At 49.0% G+C, this 11,503-nt stretch overlaps 1 protein-coding gene across 9 annotated transcripts in view; it reads left to right on the forward strand.

The window, feature by feature from the left end:
* ZNF385A (zinc finger protein 385A) overlaps positions 1-11,503 on the forward strand; it is a 207,413-nt gene that overhangs the window by 129,117 nt on the left and 66,793 nt on the right. The window contains exon 1 of one of the 9 annotated variants that reach the window (XM_079966769.1): positions 11,115-11,261. The exons of the other annotated variants lie outside the window; for them this stretch is intronic. Within the exon in view, the coding sequence (XP_079822895.1) occupies positions 11,247-11,261 (15 nt within the window). The 5' untranslated portion in view covers positions 11,115-11,246. Of the gene's footprint in view, positions 1-11,114; positions 11,262-11,503 lie in introns of those variants that run through there. 9 annotated transcript variants of the gene reach the window in all.

Here is an 11,503-nt window from a genome sequence, read left to right on the forward strand (position 1 = left end):
TGCTGGTTGGGGTTAGAAGGTATCCATTTAGGCCCACATTTTCTCCACCTCTGCTTCAGAGTCTGGAAACGGCCTCACCCAGAATCATTCTCCGCAGGGCAGCAAATACCGTATTTTTTGCTCCATAAGACACACCTTTTCCCTCCTAAAAAGTAAGGGGAAATGTGTGTGTGTGTGTTATGGAGCGAATGCAGGCTCCATGGCTTCAGCAATAGCAACGCGAAGCCTCCGAAGCGCAGTGGGAGCGCTCCCGCCGCGCTCCGGAGGCTTTGCGTTGCTTTCGCTGAAGCCTGGAGAGCGAGAGGGGTCGGTGCGCACCGATCCCTCTCACTCTCCTGGCTTTGCTTCGCTGGAGAGGCGCTGCGCAGCTTTCCCTCTCTGCACAGCGCTCCTTCAGCGAAGTGGGAGGAGAAATGGAAGGGGCTCCGTTTCTCCTGCCGCTTCACTGAAGGGGCGCTGCACAGAGAGGGAGAGAATTTTTTTTCTTGTTCTCCCCCTCTAAAACAAGGTGCGTCCTATGGTCGGGTGCATCCTATAGAGTGAAAAATACGGTACCTTATCTTACTACTACTACTACAACAACAACATCAACACCACCACCCTTGAGTTAATGGAGCAGTGGTCTTTGGGACCCCCCAGTATGTGTGTAAATAGTATGCATGGAAGAGGGGCTGCAACAATGCCTCCGCTATGTTCTGTGGATAATTCACTCTTCTTGGGAAGCACATTTCCTGGATTCAACTCCTGACTTTTAAGATGAAACAGATGCTGGCATGAGCAAGGCCTGATATATTAGGGTTGGCACGCTGTTCAATTGACCAGCCCAGTATTATCAATATTCTTTGAATACATGATGTTTGCAGAATTGGCCTGCTGTTACGTTGCGTAACGTCTTGAAGGCTGTGTTGAAATGATAATTTCTTTTATTTTGCTTTTTTTTTAATAAAATGTGAAACTAGTGTTCTGGGATGAAAGACAAAGAGAAGGTCAGTCACATTGCTCACTTTTTTATTTTCTTAAAAAACAAACCCTTACCGTAATGCTGTTTAAGTTTTAAAAAATTGCAACGAAACATTACAAGTTATTACAAGTGTCTGTTGATGATTAAGCATTAACATTTATTAGAACAAGAACAATACTTTAAATTCTTGGCCATTATTGGACCAGTTGATAGGCTATATCTTTCCTGACTGATCAAGTGCCCAATCCTGAGATTTAATTATATTTTTATCCTGCTTTTCATACCAGATACCGTCTCCCAAAATAGTGCACAGACAGAGAGGCCCTGCCTTCAAGCTTACAAAGTAAAAAATGGCAAGACTAGAACAAACTTGCCTTTATACCCATTTGCAGCTCTTCTGGTCTTTCCTTGTTGGTCTTCTTGCTTGGGTAGGAATAGAGGAAACTGCTTTAGACCATTGGTCCCTCTTGCTCAGTATTTTCTACACTGACTGCGGCTTTAGGATGGAGATGCTGGGGTATGAACCTGAGACCTTCAGAATGCAAATCAGATGCTCTACCACTAAGCTGTGGTCTTTATCCTCAGATATAGCTCCTTAACTGCCACAGCAGTCCTTGTTCCTTTGGCTCTTTGGAGAGCTAGTGTGGTGTAGTGGTTAAGAGTGGTAGTCTCATAATCTGGGGAACCGGGTTCGTGTCTCCACTCCTCCACATGCAACTGCTGGGTGACCTTGGGCCAGTCACACTTCTCTGAAGTCTCTCAGCCCCACTCACCTCACAGAGTGTTTGTTGTGGGGGAGGAAGGGAAAGGAGAATGTTAGCCGCTTTGAGACTCCTTAAAGGGAGTGAAAGGCAGGATATCAAATCCAAACTACTACTACTACTACTACTACTACTACTACTACTACTACTATTCTTCTTCTTCTTCTTCTTCTTCTTCTTCTTCTTCTTCTTCTTCTTCTTCGTCTTCTTCTTCTTCTCTTGGCAGAGGATGCTCTCTACTCCCAGGGCAACTGGCAATAGATATCTACATGCCTTAAATAAATAAAAAATATTCATGCAAGTAAACCCATGGATGGGTAAGCTGTGGCCCTCCAGATGTTTGTTGAACTACAGCTCCCATCACCCCTGGGCGCTGGCTGGGGCTGATGGGAGTTGGAGTCCAACAGGTTCCCTGTGCATGTTTTAGACCCGTGTTTCTCAGACTGGAGGGACGCGGGTGGCGCTGTGGGTTAAACCACAGAGCTTAGGACTTGCTGATCAGAAGGTTGGTGGTTCGAATCCCTGCGACGGGGTGAGCTCCCGTTTCTCGGTCCCTGCTCCTGCCAACCTAGCAGTTCGAAAGCACCTCAAAGTGCAAGTAGATAAATAGGTACCGCTCCGGTGGGAAGGTAAACGGTGTTTCCGTGCGCTGCTCTGGTTCGCCAGAAACGGCTTCGTCATGCTGGCCACATGACCTGGAAGCTGTACGCCGGCTCCCTCGGCCAGTAAAGCGAGATGAGCGCCGCAACCCCAGAGTCGGCCACAACTGGACCTAATGGTCAGGGGGTCCCTTTACCTTTACCTCAAACTGGGGATGATGGGAGCTCTAGTCCAACAACAACTGGGGACCCAAGTTTAAGAACCACTCTTTTAGACACTGCAAGGTACCAACAGAGAGGATGGATCTGCCCATTGGCTCCCATTGTCTGCCTTGCACACCAGTCACCTATTGAGTGAAATTATTTTCATTGGTATTTTTATTCCTGGCAGGTCTTTAGCGCCTTTAACAGCTGTCTAGAAGGTAGAAATGCTCCAGGTTAATCTCTTCCTGGCATCTATCATAAGGGACAGGATAAGTTTCACCTGTTTAATTTCTACACGCAGAATGCTTATGCTGCTAAAAGGTTTTGGCAGCAGGGACCGGGGAAGTCGCTCAGTTTGGGAAAGTGTGGTTCTATGGCCCCCACTCACCCAGCCTTCACTTGGGATAAGAAATCCTTTGGGAGCTTTGGATGTTTGTGAAATCCCCGGTAATGAGATATCAGCGAAGGGGGAGGAGCCTGCTGTGCTTATGCAGATCCGATGTGGTGTGGATTAGCTGTTCCATGCGTATTAAGTGTCTCTCCTAGGTGCATGGAAGATGCCTCACGAGATTGTTGCTACAGTGCCACATGTCACAAACGTATCTTGTCCCAAGGACTGCAAACATCCTCCCAACATTTCACAGATGGAAAGCGGGGTGGGGGTGGGATCTCTCCCTCCCTCCCTCTCTCTGGTGCGCAATGTGCCGTCTTCTTACACCAAAGATTGTGGCAGCCCTCTCCTCCTCCTCCCTGCCACACTTTTTGGGGTGTATATTCAGTAAGGAGCTGTGTTTCTTCCAATCACCCTGTTCTGGTTGCACCTGTTGCAGAGCGCACATGGCTTGCCCATCTTTGCATCTGAGTTGCCTGCTCCTCTTTTCAGTAATGCTCCAACAGCTGGTTCCAGTGAAATGATTGGTGCTTGTGCAATGGTCCTTTGAAGCTCACCTGCCAATCACATTCAGGTGAAAATGTTTACACTGAAAGGGTTTTCTCTCTCTCTCTCTCTCTCTCTCTCTCTCTCTCTCTCTCTCCCTTTTAGGGTTTGAATTGTTTTCGCTTTTTTTTAAAGTGATTTGCTAACTCAAGTCACTTAACTCTCCTTGTAGCACAAATACCTTAAGCAGTTTGCCTGCTAAAAGAAAGATGCCCAGTTTTTCTCTCTCTTTCTCTCTCCCTCTCTCTCTCCCTAATGTGAAATATGTCTCGACTTTTACATGCAGACAACAGTGAAGTTAGTAGACCTGCTAATGGGTCATATACATCTTCAGATTGCAGATAGGGAATCGGTAACCAAAAACTCCTTCTTAACTCCACAGGCTTTCCTTTTCCTCAAGCTAGTCACAAGGAGAAGGGAAGCAATGCAGGGCCAGTCCTTTTAGGAATTCCAAATCCCCAAAGTATTACTACTTGTCAACTCTAATATCTGAGGCACATTTCCTCCCCCAGGACCCCACAAGTTGAAACTGAAAGCACACTTCATTCTCGTACCCCCGAGTCTGTGCACATGTAAAAATTCCATAATCTTGGAAGCATCTATCTTGCATGTTACTGTTCTGATCAGTTCCGCATCTGTAAAATGGACCTAAAAGTGCTTGACTGCTAGTGGTGATAGTCATGGTAGCATCAAAGGCTGTGAACCTTTTCTAAATAGGGTTGCCGGGCCCCAACCTAGGGAATGCATTTTTATTTTTTATTCTGTATTTAACGATATATCTTGTATGGATAGGGTACAACCTGAGAACCATATGTAAGGGTCTTTCCAGATTCCCTTCTTATTGTGCATTCATTATGATTTGTGCTTGTGATGGTATGAGGGGGGGGGGTTCCACACAATTCCGTTTTCAGTATGCTTGGCACCTGCAAAGATTTTGGGGCAAAGGTTTTGGGTCACTGGCTGCTGGGCATGCCTGCTCAGAAGTTGAATGAGACATACTTATTGTAGATGCATATAGCCTCGATCTCACTGGCACTGGTGAAGGGAAAACGCTCTGTACATGCTCAGTGACCTCCGGTTACTGCCCATGTTACAATGCTAAAGTACTGGCACTGAAAATAGCCTCTGGGGCTCATTACAGATAGGCAGAAAAGAATATGAGCTGAGAAAATAAGGATCTCAAAACATTACACTGTCTTATTTAAGCCACTGTTTCCCAGCTATAATATTGAGATGAGTTTCTAATACCTGGGCTGCTTCTCATATATTTCTGAGATTGGGGTATTGGAGTGGCAGAGTTGCTTGTGGAATATTTTCTGCATGGCACAAATACTACTTATTCTTTAGGAGTTCCCTACCAGGACAGACTTTGCTCGTGTGCTCAAGACATCGATGCCATAAAACATATTTTGTTGCACTGTGCAAAATATGAGCAAGCCAGGGCTGAACTGAGATTACCCTTGCTGGTACCTTTCCCGGGAAAATCAGAGGCTCACTATGTCAGGTTCCTATTGGAAGACCGGACAAACGCTAGAACATAGCAGTGGCAAAGTTTTTATTGGTGGTTCCAAGAACCAGTGAGCCCTTTATTCTGAACAAAATGCTTGTTTAACCTGGAGGTAGGCTGTATGAATTGTGTATTGCTTTGTAATGATTTGTTGGGTCTCTGGACCGTAATAAAGGTTGTTGATGATGATGATATTCTTTAGGATTTTATTAACCCCATTTGATCAGAGCTGCCCGTGTCCGGGGCCGACGGAAGTGCACTCTGCACTCTCTTAGAAACACTCCTGTCCAGTGGCGTAGCGTGGGGGGTGCAGGGGGGGCCGGCAGCACTGGGCACAACATCTGGGGATTAGGGTTAGGTAAAGGTAAAGGTACCCCTGCCCGTACGGGCCAGTCTTGACAGACTCTGGGGTTGTGCGCCCATCTCACTTAAGAGGCCAGGGGCCAGCGCTGTCCGGAGACACTTCCGGGTCACGTGGCCAGCGTGACATCGCTGCTCTGGCGAGCCAGAGCTGCACACGGAAACGCCGTTTACCTTCCCGCTGGTAAGCGGTCCCTATTTATCTACTTGCACCCGGAGGTGCTTTCGAACTGCTAGGTTGGCAGGCGCTGGGACCGAGCAGCGGGAGCGCACCCCGCCGCAGGGATTCGAACCGCCGACCTTTCGATCGGCAAGCCCTAGGCGCTGAGGCTTTAACCCACAGCGCCACCTGCGTCCCGTGGGGGTTAGGGTTAGGGGGCGCAAATCCACGGGTTAGGGGGCGCAAATTACTTGCCTTGCCCCGGGTGCTGACAACCCACGCTACGCCACTGCTCCTGTCTTCCATAGCGCTGCAGATAGGGTCCCGGGGCTGAGAGCTTGGTTCAAAGCAGTTCCTGCCTAGTGGAGTTGGAAGAGGAGATCACTAATAGATCACCTGGCGATTCCGAGGGAAGGAGAATTCCCGAGGGCGCCCCCTTCTAGCCGGGGCGACGGGGCGGCAGGGCTTGTCCGGCCCCGGGGTGGGCGGAGGGAAAGAGGGAGTCCCCTTCGGTCGCTCCTCCCCAGCCGGGGAAGGGAGGCGGGCGCCCGGCTCGCACTCTCTCCGCTGGCTGCCGGGATGCGCCGGGGGATTCGGCCGCTGCGGGCAGCGCGCACTGAAGCTGCACGGGGTAAGAGAGGCGCCTGCCCTGATCCGGATTAAGCGGCTTGGGGGGGGGGGTTGCGGCGCGAGAGATCCGAAGTGCGGGGGAGAGGGGCTTCTAGAGGTAGGTGGCGGCGGCGGGGGCTACGGAATAAGTTACTCCCCCCACTGCGCGCACTCTGGTCCATTCAGCTGCACAGCTTCCCTGGAAATGCAAAAACACCGCCAGCCTCTGCACTCCGGAGTCGGTTCTCCTCTCCCAGCTTGCGCTGACACCGTTCCCCCCCCCCCCCCGCCTCTTGCCTCCCTCCGTTGCTTTCCGAGACGGGGAGCAGAGTTTGTAAGCAGGGATGCTTGGAAGAGGGAGAAGCCCTGTCGTAACCCCGCTCACCATTTAATCACCATCCCTCTGCAGAGCCGGGGGGGGGGGTCGTCTCCATTTTCTCTTGGGATTTCTCCTCCCTCCACAGTCAGGTAAAAGGACCCTCAGACCACTGCCTTGGGGAAAAACCAGGGGGTGCTCTACCCACTAGGTAGCATTGCTTCCTTCTGAGCAGGAAAGGGTCTCCTGGGTAGCTAGTTATCTGTTGAAATCCATTTGACCCAGTTTTGCCACCCCCTGGTTCTTTCATCTAGTCTCAGCCTGGGTTGAAGCACTTGTGGCCCTCCAGATGTGGACCAGTGGCGGGGGGGGGGGGTTTGCAGTCCAGCCTACTTAGGATCATGGAATTGTAGAGTTGGAAGGCAGCCTGAGGATCATTTAGTCCAACCCCCTGCAGTGCAGGAATATGTATGTAGCTACCCCACATGGGGATCGAACCTTATCAGCAGCAGGCTTTAACCAGCTGAGCTAACCAGGTTCCCTGTCCCCTGCCTTCCCAGGGTTTGGGGTTACAGCCCCAGAGCCTCTTGGCCCTCTGTCACAGGATACACTACTGCCCCCCTCTGTAGATAACTGGTGGCAGTCTGGAGTTTTAGCGTTGGAGGGCCCCTCCACATGTCATTTTCATTGTGTGTTCATGATCTGTGCTTCTGATGGTACAGAGCAGTAACACGTCCCACCTCTGTTTTCAATACTGTTTGAGCCTGCAAAGGTTTCAGGGTGAACGTGCTGCTCTCTTTCCAATCAGTTCACCTCATGTCACATCCAGTGGAAACCCTGTAACTTTCTATACGACTAATGATCCGGGTTTCTTTTGCCTGCCCCCCCCCCCTTTGTTGCACTGCAGTACAACTGCCGCTCCAGCCAGCAAACACGCAAGAACATTAGGAAAGCACCAGGGAACAACCAATAAAGCAGAATAATTTGTAGGTGGTCCAGCATAAAAACCACCGCTAATATTGCACCAGTGACGAGTTGTGGCATACACCCGCAAAAAGTCCTACTAAATCCTGGATAATGTATTTGCAGGGTGGTGGTGGCAGATCTTTTGAAACAGGGAGGATAGTAACAGCCGCACGTCTCTGAGTTTCACTCTGACTCCAGTCAAAGTATTTGGACTGTGGGTGCTCTTGTGAATTATCTCTCAGCTACAGTATTTTGTGCCTGGCTTCCAAAGCAAAACAGGTGCCTTTATGCTCAATCCTAGTCATGGCCTGACTGTGCCAAACAGCCAATAATCAAAATGTTGTGCTGTGCTGTGTGCACAGAACACGTGCAGATCCTAAGTTACAACCTCCATGAACCAACTTAGGCTGTTTACGCTCTCCTGTTCCCTCTCCAACCCGAGCTCTCCCACAGCTTGTTTGGGAAGCAGTCTCTGCAGGACATTAGCCACAATCCGTTTCTATCCCATTGGTTCTTATGAAATAGTGTGATTTGATGCATTGCAGCCCCCCGCAACCCAATTTGGGATCCACATTTAGAAAAAAAGAACAACCTAGCTGCGTTTTAAGATGTTAACGCGTACACAGCCTTAGTGGCTGATGAGCTGTGAGACCCCAACAGCCCTGCTTACTAAGAACAACAACCCCGTCTTCTTCCGATTGTGGTTTTGCACACAGAATGCTGAAGCAGGGGCATGGTTAGCAGGGATGGCTTTGGGAGCTTTTGCTCTGGGCCCTGGATCTCCTGTCCCGCAGGCCTGTTGTCACCCTCTCGTCCCCTTTCCCAGGAACTGTCGCACATTCCCTGCCCCTCTTCTGAGCCTTTCAGCTGGCTTTCCTGCCACTATTCTTCATTGATGCTTGATTCCCCACCACCACGGCCTGCCAATTCTGGTTCATTTTCATCCCTGGCATTTTAAAATGTTCAATCTCATGATGCTCTGGCCAGGCAGCAGAGAGAGGAGAGAGAGAAAGGAAATGGCAGAGGTAAAAACCTAATAGGGAACTTGACTTCTAACCCCTACAACCTGTATGGACCATGTTTCATTTTCTCCTGGAAAGGTTTGCATAATTGAGCCAAAGAGTCTTGATTTCCCTTCCTTATCTCACCCTTGTAGTGCTAGAGTCACTGATAGATATTTGTTATCTCCCAAGGCAAGGCGAGTCTGGCTCCCAAGCTAGGCTGTACCTCCCAACAGTAGATCCCAATAATAATAATAATAATAATAATAATAATAATAATAATAATAATAATATATTTGTACCCCACCCTCCCTGGCCGGAGTCGAGCTCAGAGCGGCTAACATCATATAGATAATACAATGTGCATAAAAACAAGCAATCAGTTGATTAAAATGCATCCCAAAATTAATTAAAATAAATTAAAATTAAAGTTAAAACTGGACAAATGACAATCCTCAGGTTAAAATTGAAAGTGGTTAATACTCGCCAGGACCAACTGTTTCCACTGATATTAAAAGGACCTGTGAGCGGGCTGGGAAACCTCTTTCATGCTTGTACTTATACTAAGAGAAAATGAATCAGACTGAACGCTGACCAAAGGCCTGGCGGAACAGCTCCATCTTGCAGGCCCTGCGGAAGGATGTCAAATGTCAAAGTATTTTCCATATTTAAAGGCAGAACCAAGGAATCCTGGTTTGCTCCACCCAATACTTCCCAGGAGCCCTGGCTCTCTTGACACACATCCACATCTAGTAATTCCCGAATTGTGCCCAGTGATAAATTTATTTGAGAATGAATTCTGCGTTGAGGAGGCTGCCGCTGCATCTCAGCATGATCTGTTGCTCTGACCTTATTTCTCTGAGTCAGCCTCTGTTGAGAGGGGCTGGGATGCTGTTGCTTCTCTGCTTAGGGAGAGATCAGATCTCTTGTGCTAGAACTGCAGCAGTTTTTCGCCTTCAGAGTAAACTGTATGTTGCATCTCTCTGTATGAGTCACTGCTCTGGAGACACCACTTTTCATCCAGAAGGCAAGCTCACAACAGTGATTTGGACGGGAACACAAGAGGGTGAGCTCCTTTGAGGATGCGTAGTTCCTGCTCCTGCTTATATTCCAAGTAAACCTTTTCAGGTGCACCTCCAATTGTAGAAGTGCATTTTGGCATTCAGAAGTTTGCAGAAACTTAGTTCCCACTGGGTACTACACCTCTCCCAAAACTGAAAACGAGATGACCAGCTTCCAGCCTGTCTCCCCCTTGCTTTCTCTTAGGTATACACAGTAAATACCCAGAAGCCTTTAGAACACAAACCCTGGTCTTCACCTAGTAATAGACTCTCAGTTTCCAATCTATTAATCTCTTTCTGCGATAGATGCTCCCTATGAGGTTTTGCTCCTCTTCGAAGCTGGGAATTCAAGTTCCCAGGCTGCAGAATGCCACTATTTTGTCATTCCCACCCTATATTTTTTAAAAAAACCCTCCTTTACACTGTCTTCCTCATGCATCAAGTCTTTTAGTTCTAGAAGGTACACTGTGTATTCAGGCGGGACATGTTGTGAAACTGGTGTGAGAATGCTCAATGGATGATGTTTGGAAAAGCAGACCGTGGCGGTTTGGGAACACAGAGGAGCTTGGGTGTCATTATATATATATACACACCTTTGTGGTGGAACCTCTCCCCTCTCCCTGAAGAGGGAGGCACAATTCCTGAGGTTGACTGGAGTGAGGTGTGCATCTGTGACTTAGCTCACAACCTTAGTACAAACTACTGTATGTGTATCTGGGCTTTACCACTTCAAGCTACAGGAAAAGGCTCACATGACTGATTTCCTCTACACACACCTGCATGATAGAAAACTATCATATTAGGGAGCAGGGCTCCAGCCGCCCCTTTTCCCTGACATGCTAGTTTACAATGTGCCGGGACTATTTTTTTTTCCCAATGCAAAAGACGTTCCGTCACGTGAGCCCTCACCTGCCTTCTGAAGTGTCACAGGTTTACCACCCCAGGGGCCTGTCCCTTTCTCAAGTCCAGGAAGGTTTAAAAAAGAAAAAGTGAAAGAAAGAAAAAAAGTCCTTACCTCTTGTCCTGGGCCGCCCACAGGGTCAGATGCTAAGACCACAGGGGCTATTTATGGCTTGGGTATTATTTTGAGCTGTTATCTGCTGAACGCGGGGTTTCTGCTTGTTGGATGTCATGACAAGATGTAGTTACATCCCCACCCAGCGGGTGCCAGCTCTGTGCTCCAGAATAGATACCGCAGGCTGCCTGCAGCCAAGCGCAGGCAGACTGAGACAATCGCCATCCTTGCTTGCTCGCTTGTCATGACAGGGGATGAGGTTTGGGAAGGAGCAGGGTGGGAGATTGCTGGCTGCCAGCTCTCCTAGGATCATCTTGCAAAGTTTGGGGAGCCCAAAGGCATCTAATAATGAGACATGCTTCCCTGCCTGGAAAATCTTCTTTCACAACAAGGAGCTCTTGGGCATGCAGCTGCTTCTGGGGAGGAGCTCTCCAGGCGTGTGTGTGTGTGTGTGTGTGTGTACGTGTAGTAAGAGAACATGCTACTTTGCTTTCACAGCAGAGTATCAAAGAGAAGCAGGCAGGAGTCCCTGGGAACTGTCCCCAGGCTAGCTTTGCTCTCTGCCGAATTGATTGTGCTGGCCGTTCCAACTCCCAGAGTTCACAGGAGCCTCTCGCTTTGCCCGGCTCCTGCTAAAGCGTTTGAATGACGCCTGTGCTCATGCCCCTGGGTTTATGGACCCCAGAGTGGAGAGCGTCAGGTTTGCAGAGAGCTGCTGCCGCTGCCTGTCCTTTGTACAGCACTGCAAACCTGGCTTGAGAGCAAACATTTTGGGGGGAAGGCAGGAAGATGGATGAATGGAAGGTAGGGCACCGGAGCATCTTCTGAATGGAGGGTGGGTGGTGTGGTCAGTTTCAGCTGCCTGGAAGCTGCCTGGAAGGGTGTCAGGCAGTTAAAAAGGCTATTCGGAAGTGCAGCTCACGCAGGGTGGTGGGCATATTTTGAGAACTCCAGATCCATTCTGCATTCCTGGGAGAGGTGTGTTACTCCAGTAGCAGACAAGGAGTTCTGGGTTCTGTTCTTGCAGTGGCCGGCTAGATGCCTTT

Source organism: Podarcis cretensis (genome assembly GCF_951804945.1).
Source record: "Podarcis cretensis genome assembly, chromosome: 2".
Taxonomy (NCBI): Eukaryota; Metazoa; Chordata; class Lepidosauria; order Squamata; family Lacertidae; genus Podarcis; species Podarcis cretensis.